The sequence below is a fragment of the Pteronotus mesoamericanus genome, unplaced genomic scaffold (genome assembly GCF_021234165.1).
Source record: "Pteronotus mesoamericanus isolate MK-2021 breed Mesoamerican mustached bat unplaced genomic scaffold, CSHL_Meso_final contig_130, whole genome shotgun sequence".
Lineage (NCBI taxonomy): Eukaryota > Metazoa > Chordata > Mammalia > Chiroptera > Mormoopidae > Pteronotus > Pteronotus mesoamericanus.
In genome coordinates this window covers 20223466-20247907 of record NW_026555060.1, presented here as the reverse complement: position 1 = coordinate 20247907, position 24442 = coordinate 20223466, and the positions used below count along the sequence as shown (strand labels likewise).

Sequence of the window (24442 nt, the reverse complement as noted above, 5' to 3'; positions counted from 1 at the left end):
CTTCTATTCATAAAAAATAACATTAGAGAAAAATTTTATATTTACCCTGACATTTTATAAAGATGAAAATCAATCCAACCCTATTTCTTCTGTCCCTTTTGTGTACTCCCAGTAGTTTTACGTACATGAGTTTATGTATTTATAAAATTACCCAGGCTTTTTTCTTTCTTTTTTACAAAATATAACCAGTATAAACATTTACCTATAAGCTCTTTTGTCTTGTGACTATAATTAAGGTTTGTGATAATTTACTAAGTGTATGGACCATAATTTAAGAATTTTAAGATAGGTCCTAGATGTGAAATCATCAGTCTAGATATGCTTTAATCTAGGTACATATCTAGATACAAATAAAAACATTGTTTTTCCAATAGATTGTATGAAAGTCAGAAAACTACCACCAAGATGTGAAAGGATCAGTTTTCATGTATCCTCACAACATTGTGAATTAGTACTTTGCTAAAAGGAGTACTAATTTAATGAGGAAATGGAATTGTTTTTAACTTTATGGAGCTTTTCCTAGATGCTTGTGACTAGGTGATTACTTTGTGAATTTTTTAATTCATAATCCTTTGTCTACCTATATCATTTCTCTCTTACAGGTTTTCTTAAAAGTTAGTTTAACCTATATATGTGCCAAGAACATTTTAGAAGGTCAGATCTTTATGGACTGAAATCGTATCCCTTTCCCCAGCTGTGTGGTTCCTTGGAGGACACCTAGGAGTACTGTCCTTTAACATCTGTGGATTGGCTGTTCCTTGCTACTTGGCAGAATTCGCCCTGAAAGGCAGGAGCCAAGATTTCCTGTTTGATTGTTACTCCACGCAAGCAAAGGCTCACAGCTGGATGTGTCCTCTTCTGATGGAACCTTTATTTAGCCCTAGAGAGCCTTCTAAGATATCCCCGAATTTTATATTTGTCCAGTTAGTCAGTTGCATTCCTTTAAATATATTACTCAAAATTGCCTGGAAAAATATCTTTCTCCTCTGCTGGGTGGATTTTTTAAAAACATTGTCTTACTAGAAGTATGCACAGTCACGTTTTCTGCTGTGAATTTAAACTCTATCCCCATAGAAATGGAGCAGTGTATGAGAAGGAACAGTGCTGAAGAGTCATGTAGTATGTCATATTTACAATGTATTATAAACCATCTGCAAGAAATTTTCAAGAATATTCTTTCTAGTAGCTTTGATTTAGTGTACTCATTTTAGGGGGAAAGAGGTTAGCCTGGGGAATGCTTGCATGATCTGCCTCTGGCTATTTAATGAGTCATTAGCAGCTTTCAGACTGGAACTTTGTGCCTGGAATGAAGTAGAATTAATGAGAAAAGAAGCTTCATAGAACATAAGCATTGATCATATTTTTCAAAAAATAAAATCTCTCTTAAATTCCTTGGAAGATGGATGCTATATAAACTTTTATTATAATGACTTCTTTTTTTTTTTTGAGTTCCTTGTTATGGATCAGGTTCATTTAACCAGCTGACCTATAGTTGACATTAAGTTAACAAATTTGGCATTTATTGAGGCTTACGATAAAACACCAAATATTATATTTCAGTATATTTCTAAAAAAATACTATATTTGTTTAGAAAATATTTATTGTCCACTCACTATGGATTGGCCAGATTGGTGTTGATAGTGTGTGTTTGTTTGTTGTTTTGTTTTGTTGGGGTTTTTTGTTTTGTTTCTAGGAAGAAGCATGTGAGTGTTTAGGCATATTGAGAAATGTTTAGGAGTCCTAAAAAGGACCCTATATAGTGGAAGAGCTTCAGGATGTAGGATGTGAAGGAGAATAGGCTCTTTCTGGTGACCCGTATTCATTCATTCAGCAAATGTTTACAGAGCATGTATTCTGTGCCAGGCACTGTTGTAGGTGTTTGGGATACATGAGTGAACAAAACAGAAAACAGTCTCTGCCCTCATGGATGTTCTATTGGAAGGAGATAGACACTGAACAGTAAACATAATTAGTAAATAAATTATATTGCCTGTTGGAAGGTAAAAGCACTATTTTTTTAAAAGGTAGAACAGAGTGAGATTAGAGACACATATGTGGGCAGTAGGATTACAGTTTTAAATAGGATGCTCACAGGAGGCCCCTGTGTGAAGGTGATGTTTGAGCAAAGACTTGAAGGAGGTAATAGGCAGTCGTGCGGAAACCTAAGGAGGGCACCAGGAACGCTAGTGAGTAACATCAAGGAGGCCAGCGAGGTTGGAGCCGGAAGGAGGTCGTGTGTGTGGGTGGAGGGGGTAGGAGATAAGTGGATGAGGAGACTTTGAGCGAGCAGCCAACATGTAAGAGAGAGAGACAGAGACTTCTTGGAAGCTAAATTGAGAAAGTGAATAAAGGATAGGGAGTAATATTAAATAACTATGCTAAATGCCACTGGTAGGTGAAATAATATGAGCACTGAGAGCAGAGCACTGGGCTTAGCCATATATCATTGATGACCTTGAATAGTTTTCGTGGAGTGGTGGAGTGAAAGAGAATAGGTTTAGGAGAGAACTGGGCCCTGGCCATGTAGCTCAGTTGGTTAGAGCACTGTCCCATTATGCCAAGGTTGCCAGTTCCATCCCTGGTTAGGACACATACCAACCTCTCTCTCTCTCTCCCTCTCTCTCTCTCTCTCTCTCTCTGTGTGTGTGTGTGTGTGTGTCTGCCCCCCTTACCCTCTTTCTTCCTCTTTCTCAAGAAAAAATTAAACAATAAAAAAAATTCGTTTAACGGAAGAAAAGAGAACTAGAAAAGAAGAATTAAGGTGAGTAGAGGGAACCTCTCTGAGGCATGTTTTTCCTCCAAAGAAGAACAAAGAAATAGGGTAGGAGGTAGCAAGAAAATGGAGTTAAGAGAAGGTTTTCTTAGGCAAAAAGAAATATAACATGTATGTATGCAGATTTTAATGATTCATTAGAAAGACTAACGGTAGTGATATTCATGCAGAGTTTCTATATCCACCATGAATTCCTGTACCTAAAAGTTCTTCCATATGACTCACTCATTGCTTTCTCTCATATAGTTTTTTAGCAATATTTTGAGAATATCCACCTCTCCCAGGCTCTTACTTTTCTGCTTCTTGCCTAACTCATTTTCATTCTCATGACTGAAAAGTAATTTTTTATTAAAAATATATTAAAATGAAAAATCCTGGTCATTTATCACCATCCATAAATATGTATTCAAGGCCTAAAAACTTCCCCCAACACAAAAACACAGACACATGCACACACACCGTGCTGTATTGCAATTATGAAGGGAAATCGTTTCTCTTATGCTTGCAATCCAAACTTAAAATAATATTAAAATTGGCCATCTATTTTAACTTTTCCAAAATGAATCTTTTTAACTGTCAAATGTTGCAAATATTAAACAGAGGCTCTTATACAAAATATAAACCACCATCATACCCTCACTTTAAGGTATAATTAGGTGATGACAGTGTTTTGAATACATTACTCTTAAAGATTTGTTAGTTCACGTCTCTGAGCTTTACACCTACCATTTGTACTTTTTAATAACTTCAGTTTCAGTGCTGAAAACTAACAAGTGCTCCTGTAGAACAGAAGGGTTGCTCAAAAGACACTTGAATTCCAGCCAGCTTCAGGCAACTTTAGCTGCCAAAGAGACTACTGAAGGTCAGCTTGCCAAGTTCTGTTGATTTTCGGGGAAAAGAGAAAAATTTCAATAGCCGGTTTCTTGACTCCCATTGTTTTCCTGTTCTACTTACGTACTTTCCATTGTCGACAAGTAATGAACAGAATGCTTTACAATTTTGTGCTACTTTAAAGTGAGGAGAATTTCAGGGTTGCAGCCAACTCTGAATCTTTCTTTCCACAAAACAGCATTACATTGATGAATGATAAATTACCTGCGTTTCACTGGACTCTCATTGTACCTTCCCTGCGTTTTGGGAAGGTAAAATTTGAGACTCTGAATTTGAATTTAGATTGCAAAAAGATAACTCCGACCTCCACTGATTATTAGTTCTGTAACCTTGGTGAGGTGACTGAACTTTCCTGCGCCTCAGTTGTTTTATCAGTAAAAACGGAGATAATTAGAGATTAAATTATTTAATGCTTGTGAATCAATACAGTGCCTAACATAGTGTATGCATTCATTAAAAAGGAGTGATAATTATTATCATTCATTTACTTAGTCTAATCTAAATAAATTATACTCATTAGTAACATAATATAGACAATGTCAAAAATATACTGACTTAAATGTTTAAGAGATAGTGCTGGATTTAGAAAGAAGAAAATCAGAAAACTTTGTTTAAAGCTCAGAAGACATGGTTGTTCCAATAAAGGGAATTTACTAGCAATTTAAATACCACTTCTAATTAAGAAAATCGAAAATGTCTTTCTGTGAGGTGATGCCATACAAACAAAAAGGAGTCCCAAAATCCTTACTCCTGGTGTGCTTAAATGTGCACCTACCTGTAGAGTGAGAAAGAGTGGAGAAGGGAGGAGAAGCAATCTTAAATACTTCTGACATAGGTAACATGTTATTTATACTGACTGCTTTTCCATTTTTCAAATGCCTAAGCATGCCTTTCCTCAAGGCCTTTGCATATGCTGTTCCCTCTGCCTACATATCTCTTTTCTCAAAAATTTTCAGGGCTAATTTTTTTTTTCTTCATCCTTTGGGTTTCAGCTTAAATATCACTTCCGAGTGTCATATCATCCCAACTGAACTAGCTAGCATCTTCCCATCATCATTTTTTTTAGCTCAGACTGTTTTATTTATTCTCATTGTAATTGTTTTTTAATAACTTAAAAAAAATGGTCTCTCTCACTAGAGTATCAAATTCCATAATGGAAAGAAAGCTTTAATGATTTTCACAATTATATTCTGAGCATTTAACTTACAAGTTATAGCAGTTACAGTGCGAAATGCATATTTTTGGTTTTTTGGGTTTGTTTTTTTGGTAAAACTTAATGTCTTCATCAATACATACTATAACCACACCAGGTTTATAAATTTTCCTTTTGAGAAAAATGAAGCTAACATTTCAGTTTTTACATAACTATGAAAGTATCACACAGGAATGAACTTACAGAGATTGATTACCTTTACTTCTGTTAATAATTTGACATTAGACCAAATGGTAGGCCAAACACATTTGAATTTTACTACAAGATGTATTTGAGCAAAAATTATGTGACATTTGGAAACTAAAGTATACAATAGCCATGAAAATGTGCTTAATCTCAGTAGCTTGCATCATGTTTGAATTTTTAGTGTCAGGAACACTTATGATCAGTGAAGAGCATATGGTTTTGTTTCTAAAGGAACGAACAAAGCATGAGGAACAATTTAGTTTCTTAGAGAGATCCAGATCTCTTCACAGAAAAAATAGTTAATTCTTCTGAACTATGAAAAGAGATAACAATATGAGAAGTGAAGGAATTATCATCCCTAGCAGCACAAGAGAGAGATCGTTTCCCTTTGGTCCTTGTTCTCTGACATCTATCCCATTTTGCTTTATTTTAAAATGTGGGCCTGACCAGAATGGCAGTGGATGTCTGTCCCCTCATAGGTCAGGAAGAAACAATTGAAGTCAAATTTGCCATTGACTTAGCATAGTCCTCTACATGACAAGGTCATTTGAAGTCTTCAGGATTTTGGATGGAACAAAGCTTTGTCTAGAATTTGGTAACCTTAGGATACTGTGAGAAATTGATTTTGTCCAAGAACATTGCTTTGGACTTCATAGGAAAATTACATACAGAAATAGGTGAACAGTTTGGGATAAAAAATGTCACTCCTGCCCTGGTTAGTATGGCTCAGTGGATTGAGCACCAGCCTATGAACTGTAAGGTTTTGGGTTCAATTCCCGGTCAGGGCACATGCCTGAGTTGTGGGCCAGGTCCCCAGTTAGGGTTGTGTGAGAGGTAACCAAGTGGTGTTTCCATCACACATGTTTCTCTCCCTCTGTTTCTCCTTCCCTTCCCCTCTCTCTAAAACGAAATAAATACATTTTTTAAAAAAAGTCATTCCCGAATAGGTATGACTCTCATCCTTTTGGCTTTAAAAGAGAAAGCACAGGAACATTCAAAGTAAATGATGCTGGAAATATGTATGACCATTAGTAGAGTACAATGTCAAAAAAGCAAACTTTATAAATACCAAAAAAATGTGCTAAAGGGAAAGGATGATAATTTTTGTGCAAAACTTGACAAAAAAGTGTTTGAAGAAAACCAGAAATTGAAGAGTAGATAAAAGCATAAATTAATCTCATTAAGCTAAAATTTCCTAAAAGCAAAGAACACATATTCTGAGTGAGGGTTCTGAGGTTTAAAGTAGATGATTCCAGATGAACTCTTGGTTGATATATTAGGTGCTACTTGTATTTTAAAACTGTACAATGAGGAATGAAAACATTAAGATGTAGAAAAGGAAATGTGGGTAGATGAACATATGATATATCTGCAAGGACAAATACTACAAAAGACCAGTTAATCACGTTGTAGGAACTTGAGAGATCAAGGGTACATCTTGTAATGAACCTGTTCTGGAGTTAATGGAATTGACTGCCAGCTGTTCCTGACTAAAGACAACTTGAGGCAGAATGACCCAGAAAGTCCATATGGTACCAAAGGCAAAGCCTAATTAGATATATCACTTCAAACTGCATATAGTCACACTCCCAGAAGGAAGGAGATTAATTGTAATGCTCATGTTGGGAGGGTGACTTTCAAAATTGCAGGAACTCTGGAGGCTACAACATGCGACTATTTAATAGTGGTTATCTTTGGCGGGAGGATATAAGGTGACCTTACTTGTGTCTCTCTCTTAATGGGTACATGTAACTTCTATAATGAAAAATATTTGGAAAGTATATAATATTACAGGTACAAGGTGTGGAAGTAATGGGGCTTCTTCTGTAAGCTCCACTAAACAGTATATAAACTACAGTTCACAGCCATACCTCATATTCGAAAATAGTAAAAGGTTAATATAGTGTTGCAAATATTCAAAAGACCATTGCCAAAAGTCAGTGTAGAGGGTTAAAAAAATTGAATTATTTAAAACTGGTAACAGGTCTCAAAATGACTGTGCAATTAAAAGCTACCTCTTAGCCAAAGAATATATATATGTACATGTTCATAGTCCATGGACACAGACAACAGTGTAGTAAATGGGGGGGCACTGGGAATAGGGGCAATGGGGGAGAAGATGGGGGACATCTGTAATAGTGTCAGCTATAAAAAAATGAAGTGTAAAAAAATTAAAAAGCTACATCTGGTTATTGGCAAGGGAGTTTTTAAGTCTTATTTTGTTTGAAATGAAAGATGGTATATATTGTGTGTTAACACTCTTCCTCTTATTATGGGCTTCTTTATGACAGAAACTTTGTGTCCTCACTGAGGTGTAACCTGAAATTTTAGCAGGGCAATTTGGTCTAAAATGTCATCACAGTGACTGTGGGCCCTGAGGCCCTTTCTGGGGCATAACTGTGCTTCTTGGTGATTTTTTACCGTGCTACCTGCTATAGGAAACACTCTGGGAAGCTGAGGAATAGCCTTGCATGTGTGTCTGTGTAGGCAGACCCATATCAACCTTGAGAATTTTACTCGAACCAAAAATTGGAATGCATTTTGCATCCTCCATGAATTTTACATTCACTTCATAACAATATAAGTAATCTCTTTACTAATTTATGTAATGATGCCATAATTAAGGTGCATTCAATCTATTACTTTTATACTAAAACCCGTATTCTACTGCATTTTCTAACATTTATGTCAAGAAGACCGGTGTTAGCCAAAAGTTGAAGGTGTGAAAGAAGGAAAAAAGGAAGGGTGGAAAAGTAGGGGAGAAATTCTTAAGAATGCCTTTCTTTCATTTACATAAGACTGTACAAAATAATTCCTCCACCACACTCAAACAAAAATGATGCTTAGAATGCATTGACAGAATTGTGTTTACTTTAAGAAACCTGAAAGTGTTTATTTCTTCATAAACAAACTTAAAAAATGTAATTCTACTTGTACAGGAAATTAATAACTTAAGTGTATTTCCTTCTCAAACCTCAGTCGCCTTAATAAGAAAAATTTGGACTGAACTGTTCCATGAATCCTAACTCGAGCTAATAAACCAACCAAGCTTTGAATCTTCTTCATAATTATTGTTATAACAATTTGCACTGTTATATATTCCACTGAATTTATTTCAAGCAGTAGTTTCTCAGTTGGAGAAGCAGTTCAAAGTCATTTTGAGCTCCGTTAAACTCATTGCTTGGAGCTGTGATTACTTTTATGTCCTAATTAAATGGCAAAATTTCTCTCTTGCATCTTGTTTGGGAAGTCACAGGCATTCAAGAGCTGTATGCTATTATGGTTGATGAGCATTATTTGATTTTTGCTGCCCAATACTGTATATAACATTATTGTCTATGAATTGTCTTATAGCATATGGTAGACTTTCTGTAAGCAGGGAATAGAAAGGGATCATTACATCAAAAGATTACCATGCTGTGTCTTTGAGAGAATGTTTTATTTGAAACAAACACGACAAACTGACCTTGTGCCTGTTACTATAGAACCAAAACCCTTTCCAGCTGTATACACTTTGAATGCAAATGGCAATTTGACATAGACTAACAGTGTGTGCGATGTGAGCATCCGCGTGAAAAGGCTACCTATGGAGCATGCCCAGTGGAGTGAGTGCGTCCTCCGCCCTCCCCCTCCAGATCTCTGAAGATAAGGCTTGAACTTTGCACTTGCAAATGTCACTGCATACGTTTTGCAATAGGCTTTTTTTTTTTTCCAAAGGTTCTCTTACAACTAATTTCCTTTAACAACCCAAGAGCAGGGAAGAGAATCTTCAGGGTAGTTAGATGAAATAAGTTTAGAACGAGTTGGTGCCTGTCTTCCAATACACTTGTAGTGTTCTTTATTTTTTAAAGCAATATAAAGCTTTCGAGTGTTTGTTTTCCGCTCTGGAATGGGAAAATAAGAATCTCCTTAAATTGGACTCCTCCGGGGTAGAAGCGAAAACGCAAGAAGCAGAAAGGGAGCGAGAAGAGGGGCTTGCCCCGAGCATGGATGGGGAAGGAGCCGAGGTGGTTCTGCAGGGCTCAGCGCGCACTGAGGATCTGTGCCCGGGGCTGCTGCTGCGGATGGGAAAGGCGCTGTCTGGCTAATGAAGGCCACCTGGATCAGGCTTCTGAAAAGAGCCAAGGGAGGAAGGCTGAAGAATTCTGATATCTGTGTAAGCTCCAGGGCTTTCGTCTGGGGAGACGCTATTTTGCCTTTGCTTTTTGCTATCACTGCAGTGAGTGCTGGCACGGGTTCCCTTATTTAGTAATATGATCCGGGTTGCAAGAGAGGGAGCCAGGGAGAGCCCTGTAATTTTCTGAGCTCCTTTTCCTATGCCATGATTTATTGCCAAAGGAGATATCCCGGAGAGTCTTTTCTGTAGGCAGCCTTGTTATATATCTATTTAAGGGTATTGAAAAAATGTGTTGCTTAAATATTGAACGGAGCTGACTGCTGTTGTCTTACGGTTTTGTCAGAGAAGGTATCAGGTGAATACAAAGGTACACAAGGATGCTTAAGATTAAAGTGGCAGTCACCTCCTGGTAGTGACATTTTAGAGAGTTCAAGTTTATAACTCGTTTTACTTTCATGTATGTTTTTTTTATTAGTTTTATCGTCTTTCTAGTTGTAAATACTCGCTTTAGCGTGTAGACTGTTCTTGAAGCTATCCTTGAAACCCATCTGTGCGCTCCAGCTCTGCACTGCACCATGGAGCTGGTTTCATTATAAAGGAACTTGTTCCGGCTCCCAGAAAGGACGGGAATGGGAACATAAGATTTGGGAAGAACTGGTAACTTGGTAGGCACAGCTTCCCTAGTGAATGGTCTGCTTGCAAACCAGAGCATGATTTTTCTAAATGGTTTGCTACGAGATGGATTATTTTCTCCTCTTTTCAGGAATTGGTAGCAAAATCCAGGAAGTTAACTGTAGTATCAGTGAAACATTTCCAATGCAAATGTCGTAGATGGAATCTATTTTAAAATGTAAATTTTCCTTTCCAGGGTTCGGCAGACTCCTACACCAGCCGTCCATCCGATTCAGATGTGTCTTTGGAGGAAGATCGGGAGGCAGTGCGCAGAGAAGCAGAACGACAGGCCCAGGCCCAGCTGGAAAAAGCAAAGGTAACATCATTTTCCCTGCCAAGCTGCTTCTCTGCCTGTGTGAGGGGTCCACGATGGACCACCTGTGGGAGTTTCTCATAAAAAGTATGTTTGGGTTCTTACAGTATTTCACTGTCTGGTTTAAAAGAGGTACAAGAAAAGAGCTTATTTTCTTCCTTTGGTAGAAAAAGGAGGTATGATATATGAATGGTCTTGACTTTTATGTTATTTTATGATCCAAGTAACTTGTTTCCATGGTGGATGGTTTAGACACACAGAAGGACCCTTGATTATACGAAGAGAAAAAACTGTATCTAATATCAAAATGATTTTTCTTTATTTTTCCAGCAAACCATTTCTCTGCTTAGAAAAACAAACTTTCTTCAAGTTAATGTTCATTTTGGTATTTATTTGAATAATCTTTCTCCCCAATTTTTTTCCATAGGTGTTTTATAATAATATTTTCTTATATTTAAAAAATGGATCATATTAGGCTTTTAAAAAATAAAGCGTCAAAGGATGTTATTAATTGAACACATTTCTTCCCTTGGGGCATTTCTTCTTCATCCCATAATAATAAAATGCATATATATATATATATGTCGAAGGGGCACTGGATATGAAATACATATGTACAGAGTTTAGCTGAGACTGCACTGGATTTCACCAATTGTCAGGATGGGATCCTTTTACCCATGTAGTCCCTTAGAATAGCCACTATTTCTAAATCGTGTATTGCTGTTCAGTTTTAAGCTACCCTGGTGTGTGTGATACTCTGCAACTTTTAAATGAACATATTTTAACACAATTGTCGGTTTTCTTTTGGAAAAAAAAAAAAACAATTACTGCTTTGAAAAAAAGGTGCTGTGTTGATCTTGCTAAAAAATCGAGGGTAACATTGGACTACTTCCGCCGGCTGCTGCATCTCTGAGATGAGTCAAATCTTTGTGTGTTGCTATGGGAATCATGGCTCGGAGATTCTGGGTGGAAAGCATGGACAGCCCTTATGTAATATTCATGACCTCTAGCACAGCTGCCACAGTAGTTTACAGAGAGCCTGCCAGGAAGCCGTGACTCTTCAAAAGCAGTGTTTCCATGCATCAGAACAGAGTCCTCACCTCAGCAGGCAGGGAAGTCATCTCCAGGTGTGACAGTCTTGACTGCAAGACAACCCATACACAGCAGGAGCCGGGAGGTGATGAAGCAAGGCGTGGCCCAGGTGTTATCAGTTCCTGTGCGCTACCAAAGTTAATCATTTAAAACATTATAATATAACAATATGGATGAAACTGGAGGACATCATGCTCCGTGAAATAAGCTAGTCACAGAAGGACAAACACGGTTTGATTCCACTCATATGAGGTATCTGAAGTAGTCAGGCTCATAGCAGAGAGTAGAATGATGGTTGCCAGGGGCTGGAAGAGGAAGACATGGTGAATTGCTATTCAATAGATAGAAAATTCAGTTACACAAGATGAGTAAGTTCTAGAGATCTGCTGTACAACACTCTGCCTATAGTTAACAGTTCTGTACTGTATACTTACAGATTTATTAAAAGGGTAGATCTCTTGTTATATGTTCTTATTACAATAAAAAATTATGAAGATGGAAATAAACAGTGAAGAAAAATAAATAATGAATATACATCTAGTGAAATTAATGGCTACAAGTTTACAGTGTAGCTAGTAAACCCTGGAATGTAGAAGCTGAATTCTATGTTCTACATTTTGTACCAGGGTACAAAGAGAACAGTTTAAAAGAAATAGTTTGTCTTTCAGAAACAAGAGTGTTTTATTTGCACTAATTTATTTGTGTGATTTTCAAATACTAAAACAGTTTCTCAGATGTATACCACATACATCATCATACAAACAAAAGTCTTGTAGATTTGGTTCTCAAAGTCTTCAGGTCTCTGACTCCACATTTTCGTCCATGACTATTTTAAGTCCTGAGTTAAGTGACGCAGGTTGATAGAATTTTTAAATATCTTTCAAGCCATTGTGGATCAAAATATTGATCCTCACTCAGACCAGGTTCATGTTACTTCTCATACAAGGTAAAAAAAAGTGTATCATTACCAATAACATAGAAGATTAAAGAAAATGAGAAGATTAAAGAAAATATAAAACAAAAGCAAAGGTAATTGAAGGGCTACTTCCTATGTTTAGTGAGTGTAGTTTATTTACATCCATTCTTCTTTCTTAAAATTAGGTCAGTATCTTAAAATTTTGATGTATTCGAATGAGCCACACTTTCGAAGTGTGAATTTTAATATGTTCTGAAAGAAGATAAGACTAGGATTTATGTTTACTTTGTGTTAAAATCATGGTTTGGTAAGCCTGGTTTATTAATTTCAATATCCTTGAAGAAGGAATGCAAAGAGGGATTGTAGATGACTCATTCATTAGAATATTTTAATTCCCCTCCACCATGCCTTTATATTATCATGATTTTTTGAGATCTACTTAAAAATGAAGACTTAAAGTTGAAAAATATATAAATTTGTTATTTAATTTTAGATAGTTTAAAACACTGCACATCTATTTTGTTTATTGATTAGAGAGAGAGAGAGACAGTGATTTGTTGCTACACTTATATTTGCATTCATTGGTTGATTCTTGTATGTGCCCTGACTAGAGATCAAACCTGCAGCCTTGGCATCTGGGGATTGCGCTCTAACGAACTGAAATGAACTACCTGGCCAGGATGCATATTCATTTTGAAAGAATGAAAAGTTTTATAGATTTATTTTGCAATCACCGCAGCATCTCTCAAACAGAAAGATTTTGTAAGGGGTGCTTTAATTCACCCTGCAGATCACGTGTAATATGTCTGTGTGAATGCCTGGAATAAACCTCAGTGGTGCTTACAGATCTTGGCCCTCTATAAATGTGAACTACATTATCCATTAGTTGCCTGAAGACATTGAAATAAGGTGATTGACTGATAGTGAAACCAGAGACACCGTCTTTTGGAATTAAGTGACCTACAAAAATAAGTTCAGAGTTACAGTCTTTGTACAATGGATTAACATTAAATTTTAAGCCCGTTGTTGGCTTGTCGGTTAATGTCTACAATATTAAAGCACTTGTATTAGTCACAGTTGCTGAGTAGAGTGACTGAAAGGACTGAGGCACAAAAACAAAAAACAACAGGCCAACCTTTGCCTGCAGAAAGCTCATACTGTTGGTTTAGGGAAAAAAGATTGGCCATAAATCATGCTAATTAGAGGTAGCACAGAAGTGCCTTACCAGGATAGAGAGGTTCCTGCCAGTTGAAGGAAAAGACTGCACCCTGCTGGCAAGAACAGAGAATGCTTTTTTTTTTTTTTTTTCAGGTTTTATTACACAGAGGGGATAGAGCTCAGTCCTTCTTGGCTGCTGCCTTCCTCATGGCTGCAAGGACATTGCTCAGCTCCTCTCTCTTCCTCTTGGCACGGATGTGTGTCCCCACCCTTTTCTTGATAAATTTCAGGGCTCTCTTGTCCTTAGAGACTTTGAGCAGCTCCATGGCCCGCCGTTCATAGGGGGCAAAGCCACACACCTCTCGGATCATGTCCCGCACGAACTTGGTGTGCTTGGTGAGGCGCCCGCGGCGGCGGCTGTGCCTCGGCTTGCTCACGTTCTTTGTCACTTTGTGGCCTTTGTTGAGGCCCACGGCCATGGGGTAGCGGAGGGCCATGGCTGCTATTCCTTAATGGCTACCGCAGTGGAAGGGCTGATAGAGAGAATGCTTTTTGAAGGAGGTGGTGGCTGACTTGAAACTAGACCTCAGAGGATGGACAGATGAAGTTCAGTTTTTGAAGTAGAGAGTGGGAAATGGAGAAGAGGGAAATGCCTACGAGGCCTACTACGTAACATAAGGAAAGGCCAATGTAAGGAAATGCTTGGCAACAAGAAAATACAGAATCGTCCAGAGAAAGGTTATTTTTTTGAGATCTTGCCAACTTGAAAATGCCTTTAGCCTTACATTTAATTAATAGTTTGGCTGGGTATAGTATTCATGTGTGAAAAACATTTTCCTTCAGAATTTTGAAGACATTATTCTGTTGTTTTTTAATGTTCTGTTGGTATGTTTGCCAGTGTCATTTGGTCCTTTAATGTGGTGTAAAATTTTTATCTAATGTTCTAAGAACTGCTCTTCCTATGGTATTTTAAAATTGTGTCTTTGATGCAGGTCTTATTATTTATTGTGCCTGGCTTCTCATATGTATGTTCATTGTGAAAGGCCAGTCATTTCAGTTATGAAAAGTAACTTCTTTTGGTGGGGTAGGGAGGTATAATTTTTTTCACTGTATTTTCCTCTTGTTCTGGTTCTCTAGTTTGTCAGACATTTGATTAGGGCTTTCTTCTCTACTCACTTTTTCCCTACCTACAACTCTGTCTTTTTGTCCTACCATCTGAATTTTATCCCATATCTAACCCATCTATTGGAATTTTTATTACTGAAAATACCCAAGAACTTGCTTCTCATCTCTGCTTTCATAGATTCTTATCTAATTCCATGGGTGTAATATTTTTCTCTTACATCTCTTATTTTTTAAAGATATCTGAACTGTCCCTGGTTTTTAAAATTTTTAAAACTTGATTTTATTTTAATATCCTGGAGACTTTTTTCAAAGGTTTGATTTCTGGCTGTCCATTCATAATTAAGAGCAAGACATTGTAGGCTGACCAGCAGCTCTGAGAGTAACCCCTGAGCTTCTTGACTATTGGTCTTTTACAGGGTAATTGGTTGGGGGGTGCCTTTTCTTTCAGTCTGGTAAATGTCCCTAGAGGGGAGTCCTCAATCTCCTGCTATTTTACATTCTCACTCTTTTGATTCTGTTAAATATCATTGTCTTTCATTTTCATCATTTGGCTTTTTGATCTACTCTCATCTCATTTTCTGTTCTTTATATCTGTGGGTTTATTCTTTTTGAAAAATATTTTCAAGAGGATGCATATGTTCAGTTGACCATGTTGTATTTCCCATGTTTATCAATGAACATAGTATGTAAGAGAAAAAAAGTTGCCCTGGCTGGTGTGGCTCAGTGGATTGACTGCTGGACTGCAAAACAAAGGGTCGCTGGTGCGCTTGCCAGTCAGGGCATTTGCCTGGGTTGCTGGCCAGGTCCCCAGTAGGGAGCACACGATAAGCAACTACAAGATGTTTCTCTCCTTCCCTCCCTCCCTTCCCCTCTCTCTAAAAATAAATAAATAAAATCTTTAAAAAAAAGAAAGAAAGAGAAAAATTATGTTTCTCATAAAAAGACATGGGGAAAATCCTACCCAAATGGAAATATTTTCCTAAGTAGCCTTTTCAGAAGAAAAAAGAAACATGAATGTGTTTGTTCACCTTCACCTCAAAGACGAATTTTTTATTTCAAAAAATGTTAAACATGTTTTTACAAATGGGTCTTATTGAGAAAATTATGTTGGAGGTAGGATAAAAGTATATATTTATGTCTGTATTGCATACTTTTTGAACCCACAAGAAAACTGTTGGACAAACTCTAAAGAACATGTATTAAACTAAATGGTGACCCACAGGACAAAAATGCATTTAATTGGTAAAAGCTAATATCCAGCAGAGAAATCTCATCATAGTAAACACAAAGTATGGCAGACATTCTTAGGAAAATATCTTAGGCTAACATTAGTTTCCCTCCTATCATTGATTTCAATGCTGTCTTTTAATTTTTGCATTAAAAAATTGTCCGTTCTCTTCTGCCCATAGCAATTACCTTCCAAATGGAATTACGAAACTGGCTACATATCTCTAACCTCCAGCAACATGGGTTAGTTTATTGATCACATACACACTAGCTTAGATTATATTTTTTTTCTACCTGTAAGAAAAAAAAGTGTGTGGAAGCCCCTTAAACCTGGGTTAGCTTCTAAGTTAACTCATAAGTATGACTGGGTAGGTATAGTCATATCCACGTACCTCCAGTGTTAGTTGACAATTATAGTAACAACACGTTGCATGATTATGGCTCATTATAGATAATTTGAAATATATAAAAGGAAAAAACAAGGCTTGTGTCTTTATAACATTTTGAAATACTTTTTGAGCACCTCGGAGCATGCCATACCTGTCTGGAGCATTGATCCCTACCCTATCTTTTACATCAGAAAAATCCTCACTCATTCTGTTAGCCTTTGCCTTAGCACAAACTGCTCTCAGTGTAGGTGCTTAAAGTCACCACCATTTTTACTGAGGTCACAATTCTGTTCCATTAATCAGTGACCAGCTGACAGGTGAGCCAGTGACCAGGTGATCTGGAGCGGCCTCTTGCGTGTTTCTGCAGGTTGGCAGCTGTCAGCTTGGGTGTCTCAGTCTCCTCAGGGTGGCCTCTACTCCCCCAGCAGGCTGTCTGGCTCCCCCTCATGCTAGTCTCAGGGTTACAAGGACATCAAAAGAGAACAGTGCACGATATTCATGTCTCTTCTTGTGTCATGTGTGCCAATGTCCTCTTGGTCAAAGCGAGCCATCTGGCTAAGCTCGTAGTCAGTGTGGGAGGGAACCACCAAGGCATGATTCCATCCTGGGAATTGTTACAGCCATTTATTATAAACAGTCTGCCATACCCATCTTTTTTTTCTTTCTTACCTCTTTGGAAGAAGAAACTGGCCTCCCTACTTTTTAAAACAAACACCCTTGCCTCTCATCTCACCTTTCCCTTCCTGTTAATGTCAAGCTTAATTAACCCAGGCTTTATCCCCTGATTCCATTTCTGCCCCATTTCCTTGAAACTGATTTGTGTCACACTCTCTCTACTGATGGTCTCTAATGACTTTCTAAATAAGTTCACTGACTTTTTTGTTAAGCATTCCTGTGACTTCTCTGTAAGCCTTGCCTTGTTTTTCTTCTCTAGTAAGTCAATTTTGTCTTGCAGGTGCTGGCTACAACACAAGCCTGTTTCTACTACTTCTCTGGTTGTTCCTTTTCAGTCTTTTCTGCTGTTGCTTTTAGTTTCCCCCACTGGTGTCTGGAAGCCCATCCAACACACTGTTTAGACCCTGACCCCCTGGCAATTATTGGTTTTCAAACTGATGGGTCCCTCAGGAGTTGCTGTGGAGGCAAATGGTTGCCAACAGGATGTGTTCTGTGTACTTCTGTATTCAGCCAACGCAACTCTCTCAATTCATTTGATCTAATAGGACTTTGATATAAGTTTTTCTTTGAATATAGAGCTTCACCTCCATAATGAGTTTTAAAAACCACTGCCATGTTTCCTGTTACTGCCTCCTCTTTCCCACAGCTTCCCCTTTGTCTGCACTTCTGCCCCTGACCTCTCTCCCTAGTGTTAACATCTCACATCATCTTCTTTTGGGCATCCCTATCAGTCCTGGCACCTATTTAAAATTGAGCTCCCGGGTTTTTTTTTCCATCAAGCCCTTTTTTCTCTACATCTTCCTATTTCCATCAGTGTGGACTTTATCCTCCCAAGTCTGAAGCGTTAGTCTAAGGGCTGGCAAGTTTTTTTTCTGTAAAGGGTCAGATAGGAAATATTTTAGATGCCATGGGTCATGTATTTTCTGTCACAACTACTCAATTCAGGGACACCTGGATTCAGATTCCGTCTCCGCTGCAGAGACTGGTTGGTAGACATTCTGATAAGTTATGGGTGAAGCTCAGTTGTGGTTCCAGTAGTAATTGCATTAGGTGGTGCATGTCAGGTTCAGGGTTCCCAGTCAGGGGACTGGGATAGGCAAAGGCAGCTGGAACATGAAGCTTCTGCCTTCAAGTTCAGTGTCTAAGGGGGAGTTTGTCTTAGAAGTTATGAAACCACCATTTTCATTTCCTCGTTAGTTGTATATGGTCACTATGGTATTTGAGTTACTTGTTCTTAACTTGGTGATGAGTGTTTCATGACAGATCTGTCATGTCCAGTGGCTGCCAACCTGAGTGGGACGTGACTGGCACCGACTCTGTCACTTGATCATCACAGAAGCTCACCGCCTTGGGTCAGATTGCATCCCCATCCATGCCTGCGACTAAGGCACGTGTCCTGTCTCCTAAACTAGGCTTTTCCCCTCGAGAGTCAAGGCATGGTCTGTACTTAATCTCACTGGTCCACATTCCTGCCTCCGTTATCAAGAACAAGTTAACACGTTTTCTTGCTCTTTTCACGTGCTGTCTTCTGAGTAACACCCAAGCATTTTAGGAATAAAATTACATATTGTTCTCTCTTTCTTTATGGTTATATTTATCTTGACAGTCTACCTACGAGTAAGTCTTAAGTTTCTGATGGATAAGAGTTACATGTTTTAAAGAGAATCTGATATTCTAATTCAATGCTCTCTTACAGTGGTTTTTATTAATGGTAGTCCTGGAGGGCTGAGGTTTGCCCCCATTTAAAACTGTACTCTTGTGTAGGAACCCTTATAAGGACTGTTAACATAATATAGACTTCTGGCTATTTCAACACCATAAATGGATTGGGGAGAATTATTATAAACTTTGCAACTCAAGTTTTTTTTTTCTTAGAGAGCTGTCACTGAACAACTTTATTTTATCATTATAAACACCACTATAAATACATGATTCTTCCACTCCTTTTTCTCTACCAAATGTGAATGGGGAACATCACGAAACCTCTATGCACAGCTGAACATAGCCAGCGTCTCTCTGCTCCTGAATGTCTGCCCCACAAACAGCTAAGTGGCAGATGTTGAAAACTGTGGAAGAGTAGAATTTATTCAATTAACGAACTTTTGATGAGTGGTAATGTGCTATGGAGCTGGGGGCTAAAGGAAAAGAAATTAAAGATGTGTTTTTTTCCCTGAAGAGGCTCATGGTCTAATGTTGATGCCAGAAATGTGTCTCACTAACGGAGAGTAATGGGATAAGTGTTAGACTAGCAGCATTATGAACCAGATGCTGTAGGAATGGTGAGCAGGGGGCCTCAGGATCGCTGAGGGTGGAGGAGGGCTGGAAGACAGAAAGGAGGACAACTGGGACTAGAGATACCCCCGCTGATGTGGGGATGTCTCTGGGGGCAGAGCCTTTGCTTTTCAGAAAGGTGTTTTTCTAAGATTAGCAAGATTGATTGCTAACTAAAGCATCCAACAAAGGCTGTTGTTTTGGTTTAATTTTGTTAAAATCTCACTTAATGCCAATTTGCCTTATACTAACCACACTAAAGTATGTTTTTCTACCCTTAACCATTTTGAAATGTACAGTCAGTAGTGTTAATTAATTATGTTCACATTTTCAAGTAACAGATCTTAGAACTTTTTCATATTGCAAAACTGAAGTGCTGTACCTACTGAGAAACAAGTCTTCATTTCCCCTCCCCCCAGCCCCTGGTGTCTGTGCTTTTGACTGCTCTGGGTACCCCATGTAGATGGGATCACATAGTATTTGTCCTTTTGTGACGGGTTTATTTAACTGAGCATAATGTCCTCAAAGATCAAAGAAATAGATAGAATTTCTATTTTTTTTAAAGGCTGGATAATATTCCACTGTATTGAGATACCCTATTTTCTTTATCCATACATCTTTCGATAGACATTTGGGCTGCTTCCACCACTTGGCTATTGTGAATCATGCTGTAATTTTTTATCTTGGATTTATTCTAATGTTCTTGTTAAGTTGTACCATCAGCAAGTGGTAATTATAGCTTATGTTTGTACAGTGTCTCAGTATTTAACTTCTCATTGATTAACTTTGCTTGGTCCTTGCTTCCTTCCTTATTAATAATTAGCTACCCATCTATGGTAGCACAACTACCCAGTGAGGAAGGGAGGGCAGGTAGAATTACCCCATTTTGTGGATGAGGAAATTGATGGTGGATAGTGAAGGGTCTTGCCCAAGGTCATTGAGTTCTTAAATGGCAGAATTAGGACAAGGACCCAGGCTTCTGTCTGGTAGGATTCTGTTCTTAGGTTCTTCCACCTCATCAATGAGCCCCTCTTTGATGTAAACTGAGAATGCACACATGCTGCCTCTTTGTTTCAGGCTCTGGAAAGAGTAAAGGTATAAAACATTTATTTTTTTTTCTTTAATGACAAAAACAACAAAAACAGGCAAGGCAACCATTAAAGCAATTTAAAAATTAAAAGCATCACATCTGCTATTTTTTGCTATTGCGTCTAGATAGTACCACTAGAATTTACAAGCAAAATACTGTTCCTTTAATCACACGTTTTAAGTTTAGATCATGGTCTTCACACCACTGATTTAGAATGAGTGCATTTTTTTTTTCATTTTAACACCATTTAAACAAAAATCTTGAACTAAAAATTTTTAAACCTAATATGTTGTTATAGAAGGCACTTTCAGGATATATGTATGCACTGTACTCTTGGTTAAAAGAAAATACAAATGGAATGTTTCTGAAAATATTTGAATAAGATCTTTCTGTAGAAAAATGGAAAAATAATAAAACATCTAGGTTATAGGTTGCATTAAGAATGCTGTAGAATCAGTTTAAGTAGGGCAAGGGAGACAAGATTGAAATCACAATGAAATGATCTGAAAAGAGATTTTGTAAGTGTTCTCTGTTCCTAAGAGGGGATAAAAGATGAAAGGAATGATCTAAAAATTATAGCAGCCAAAAAAGTAAAGTGAGATACTATAATTGACTAGAGAGAGGTGAGAAGGTGTTACAAAAGAAAGAGTAGGAAACTGCTTTAGTGATGGTTTTAAAGAAATTTTTGTGGCTTAAAAAATGTTGTTTTATTTTAACTAAATCCCATTTGAGGAAGGAAGATGAATCGTACATTAACTGTCAAAGTTATTTATGTTCTAGTGATTCCCTAGTTCTTTCTAGGGAAAGTTCTAATAGTTTTTTCCATTTATACTTGCAGGAATAATGCCCATTGCTTTAAAAAAAAATGTTCTTGAAGTTTTGAGGCTAAATACTATGATCACCTTACCCTCACCAAGACTAGGTCAGGGAGTGTGTTGTGCAGGAGTTAGGTAAAAATGTGGGCAGTCAGTCAAGTCTTTCAGTCTTTCAGCTTTCTAGATCGATTTCCTGGATTTTAAACAACTTAACTCTTCCTTTGGTCATCTTAGAGGAACTATAATCATCTTTGCATGAAATAGTCATTGGACCAATTGTAACCCTACGTTTGAAGCAGCCTACATTCCTTACAGATGAAAGTCAAGTTACAAGTTTGCTTACAAGGCAACCCAGGGTCACACACATTCATGCAGAAATTACAGCAGATCTTCAGCCTAAAGCATACATGACTTGCTTAATTCTGTGAGTTTGAATGATCTGAAGCATACACTGGTAATAAGTAAGTCATATAATGGACACACGGTGGAGTAGAAGAATCCTTTGAGTACGTAAAAACTTCTGCGTGATAAATTAAGGCATTCAACATACTTGTATTTGATCATCTACCTGTGGTGTGCGTGATGCCAGGGAATATGAAATGATTAAGCCTGGGTCCCCGATCTCCAGGAGTTCAGTCTAAAAGGACATTTAAACAGTACCTATATGGTAACATACAATACCATCTTATTCAGCTCCTTACTTTAAAATGAGTGAGAGAAGTTCATAATACCGAGACCCACGTCCCACTGCTACCATTGACTGTGCACTCAGGTTTAGGAACTGTCCAGTCTTTTGTGTCAATCTTACTATATGGTGGGACTCTGAGTTGGCATTTTGCAGGTGACTTAAGTCAGCATCCTCTTATCCAAATGATCAAAAGTCAGCTAACAGGTCCCAGCATTAAATATTTTACTTAGGCTTAATACACTAGTAAATGAACACTCTATCACTTATCTTCTGCTGCAAAACTAAGACCTAGTCATTGAGTGTAATCCCTGAGTGTAATTGAGGTTTCCATACCTGAGCAGCCATCTTCAGTCTAGAATTAAGTTTAGCATTCAAGTGGGTTTGACTCCATCCAAAGATATTTGGGTTCCAGAAAATATAAGAACTGGAAATAATTTTTAATTTTAAATCATAGTCATGTTTATGCCTCAAAATGATACTTTAATTTTTTTCCTAAATAGCTTAGTTTTATAAAACATGAATTATTTTTTTTTACTCTTACACTTTTACTAATGGTCTTGGTAAAATAAAAAAGCAGGAATTTGGTAAAATACAGTATCTTTATAAGAGAGGATTTTTTTCCCCTAAAAATTCCTATGTATGTAAAATGTTTTGATATTAGCAAAGGTTAGTCAATCTTGTTAACTGTAGCCCAAGAAAAACGATCAATTTGAGTTAGACAAACAGGGTTCCTTCTAATATGAGCTCTTGAATAATTTTTTATATTTCCCTGAAATATATATGCTATTTTCTTGGCTGAAAAATGTTTCTTGTAACGTGACCGATAAGGAACCCTTTTTCTTAAAGTTTTTTGAAAGCAATGGTTCTTAATCTTTCCTGGGTTATTAGTGCCTCTAAATATATGATGAAATCTGTGAGCCTTCTCCAGGAAAATAGCTTACATCTTTACAGTTTGGGTGATGTTTCCAGGGCCTTCCTAGACCCCTGAATCAAATCCATGTGCCTTAGGGGTCTGCAAAGTACAAGAGTCTTTAAAAATCTCAGCCTTCTTCCAATTAGAATAGCTGATGTCTGAAGAACTGTGAGGCAGTTCTGAAAATACTGTTTTCCTTTGCTCTCAGATACTTGAGGAGATTACCACATGAATTCTCCTTGGAGTTCTCATTTAGCTATAGTGTTTAGTCTACTGTGGCAGCAGAGGTTTAGCAAATACACAATACTCAGAATACTTTCATGTGTTATATATATGCGAAGGGTGTTCTAGTTTAAACGGTTGTCAATGCCTAGTGATTTCAATGTTTTGTTTTGTTTTTAGATTTTTCAATGACCTGTGAGAATGCAAACAACTCTGACAGACCCTTTCAAGCTTAGCGGATAGTGGGAGCTAATCTTTCCGTGGTTTGGCCTGGCCGCCTGCCTATATTAGTTTGCTAGTCTGTGATCTTCTGAGTCGCGTTGTCATGCGTTAACTGCCATAAAGTATAGTCTACATATTTACTCCTATTCTTGCCTACATCATCTGCTTGACTTGGATATCCGAGAGCCGACTGGCTGTATTAGAGGGGTCCTGCCTACAGGCTGCAGGACACTAAGGCTATCTGTCTCCTGATTGTCTTTTTCCCAAGATTAGACAGAAAACTTCTCTCTTTCTGGCTTGCTGGAAAAACAAATGAAATAATCAATGTACTCAGCAGCAGGACCTTTTTTTGCTGCCCAAAGGTGTAGGACTCCATTCAGATGTCCCCTGTCCTTCCGCAGGGGTGTGTTCCCCCTCAGCATGGCCCGTCACCATCCCGCCGACCCTCCCTCTGCCTTCACTCGTCACACTTGTTCATCTTGTTCATCTTTCTTACCGCCCACGTCATACCATATTGGGTTATGTGTTTCTCTCCACAAACCTATAAATGGAGAGCTACTTGGACAAAGGCTCGTCCTGTTGACACTTAAAATGTAACTGCTTAGTAGAGATGTAATAAATATTTGTGGGCTGAATGAATCACAGATCAGCTGGATTATGGGGAATCTATGACTGGAACCTTAACCCTATGTATGTAAGTAGTATTTTGCCATCTGTACCTTGTAAATAACCCTTATGAGGTTATATCTTGTCACCACAACTACCGTGTGGCCTCAGAGTCAGGTAATCGGGCTATGTACTCCATTTGTATCTCCCTCCACATAGTATGCTGAATGCTATGTAGAATAACTTCAGTGCATTTTTTAGTGAAAATAATTGTTTAATAGTTTTTTGGCAGAGATGAAATAATGAGGGCTTTCAGAAAACATTCTGTTTGGTTGGAGTAGGGCCTTCGCCACGCTGCTGCATGTGGCCCGAGAGGAGAGAAGCCAAAGCAGGAACCACATCCGAGCAGGGTGGTCTCTGCAGGAGAAGGGGTGCCCCTCCACGATGCCAGACTTCTGACTAGCAGTTGCCCTGACTTTCTGCTTCCTCTCCTGGGTTAGAGTCCGTTCCAGCCTCATTTCTAAGGTGTTATTCTGTTCTAAAAAGATGAAATTATGAATTGCGGTATCTCCCAGGTAAACTAAGGTCTACACATAAAATTCACAAGGTATATATTCCACAGAGAGATGTTCAGAACTCTTGGTCCTTCTGAAATGTGATTATTGGCTCTTTTGGAATAATGAGTGAATAGGAGAGATATTAATAGAAAGAGCTCAAGCATAAAAAAATAAAAAATGGCTAGTGTATTCCTCTGTGCAGACTATCAGATCAATTTGCTTTTGTAACATGGGAATACGGCTGAAGAGAAAACTGGAATTAACGTGACTTTGTAATCATTGGAAAAAGTTTGTCTCTTATGTGCTGATA

The 24442-nt window shown here is 37.9% G+C and overlaps 2 protein-coding genes across 8 annotated transcripts in view; one reads left to right on the top strand and one right to left on the bottom strand.

Moving 5' to 3' along the window:
- Positions 1-24442, top strand: part of CACNB2 (calcium voltage-gated channel auxiliary subunit beta 2) — a 326918-nt gene that overhangs the window by 211784 nt on the left and 90692 nt on the right. For 5 of the 7 annotated variants that reach the window (XM_054593040.1, XM_054593047.1, XM_054593031.1 and 2 more), the window contains exon 3: positions 10050-10169. In XM_054593040.1, coding sequence (XP_054449015.1) covers positions 10050-10169 — 120 coding nt within the window. Of the gene's footprint in view, positions 1-8695; positions 9221-10049; positions 10170-24442 lie in introns of those variants that run through there. The other 2 variants (XM_054593079.1, XM_054593056.1) reach the window with 1 other exon arrangement.
- LOC129086473 (60S ribosomal protein L36) lies at positions 13472-13864 on the bottom strand. The gene has a single exon (XM_054593019.1). The coding sequence runs from the start codon at positions 13827-13829 to the stop codon at positions 13512-13514; it is 318 nt and encodes a 105-aa protein (XP_054448994.1). The 5' UTR covers positions 13830-13864; the 3' UTR covers positions 13472-13511.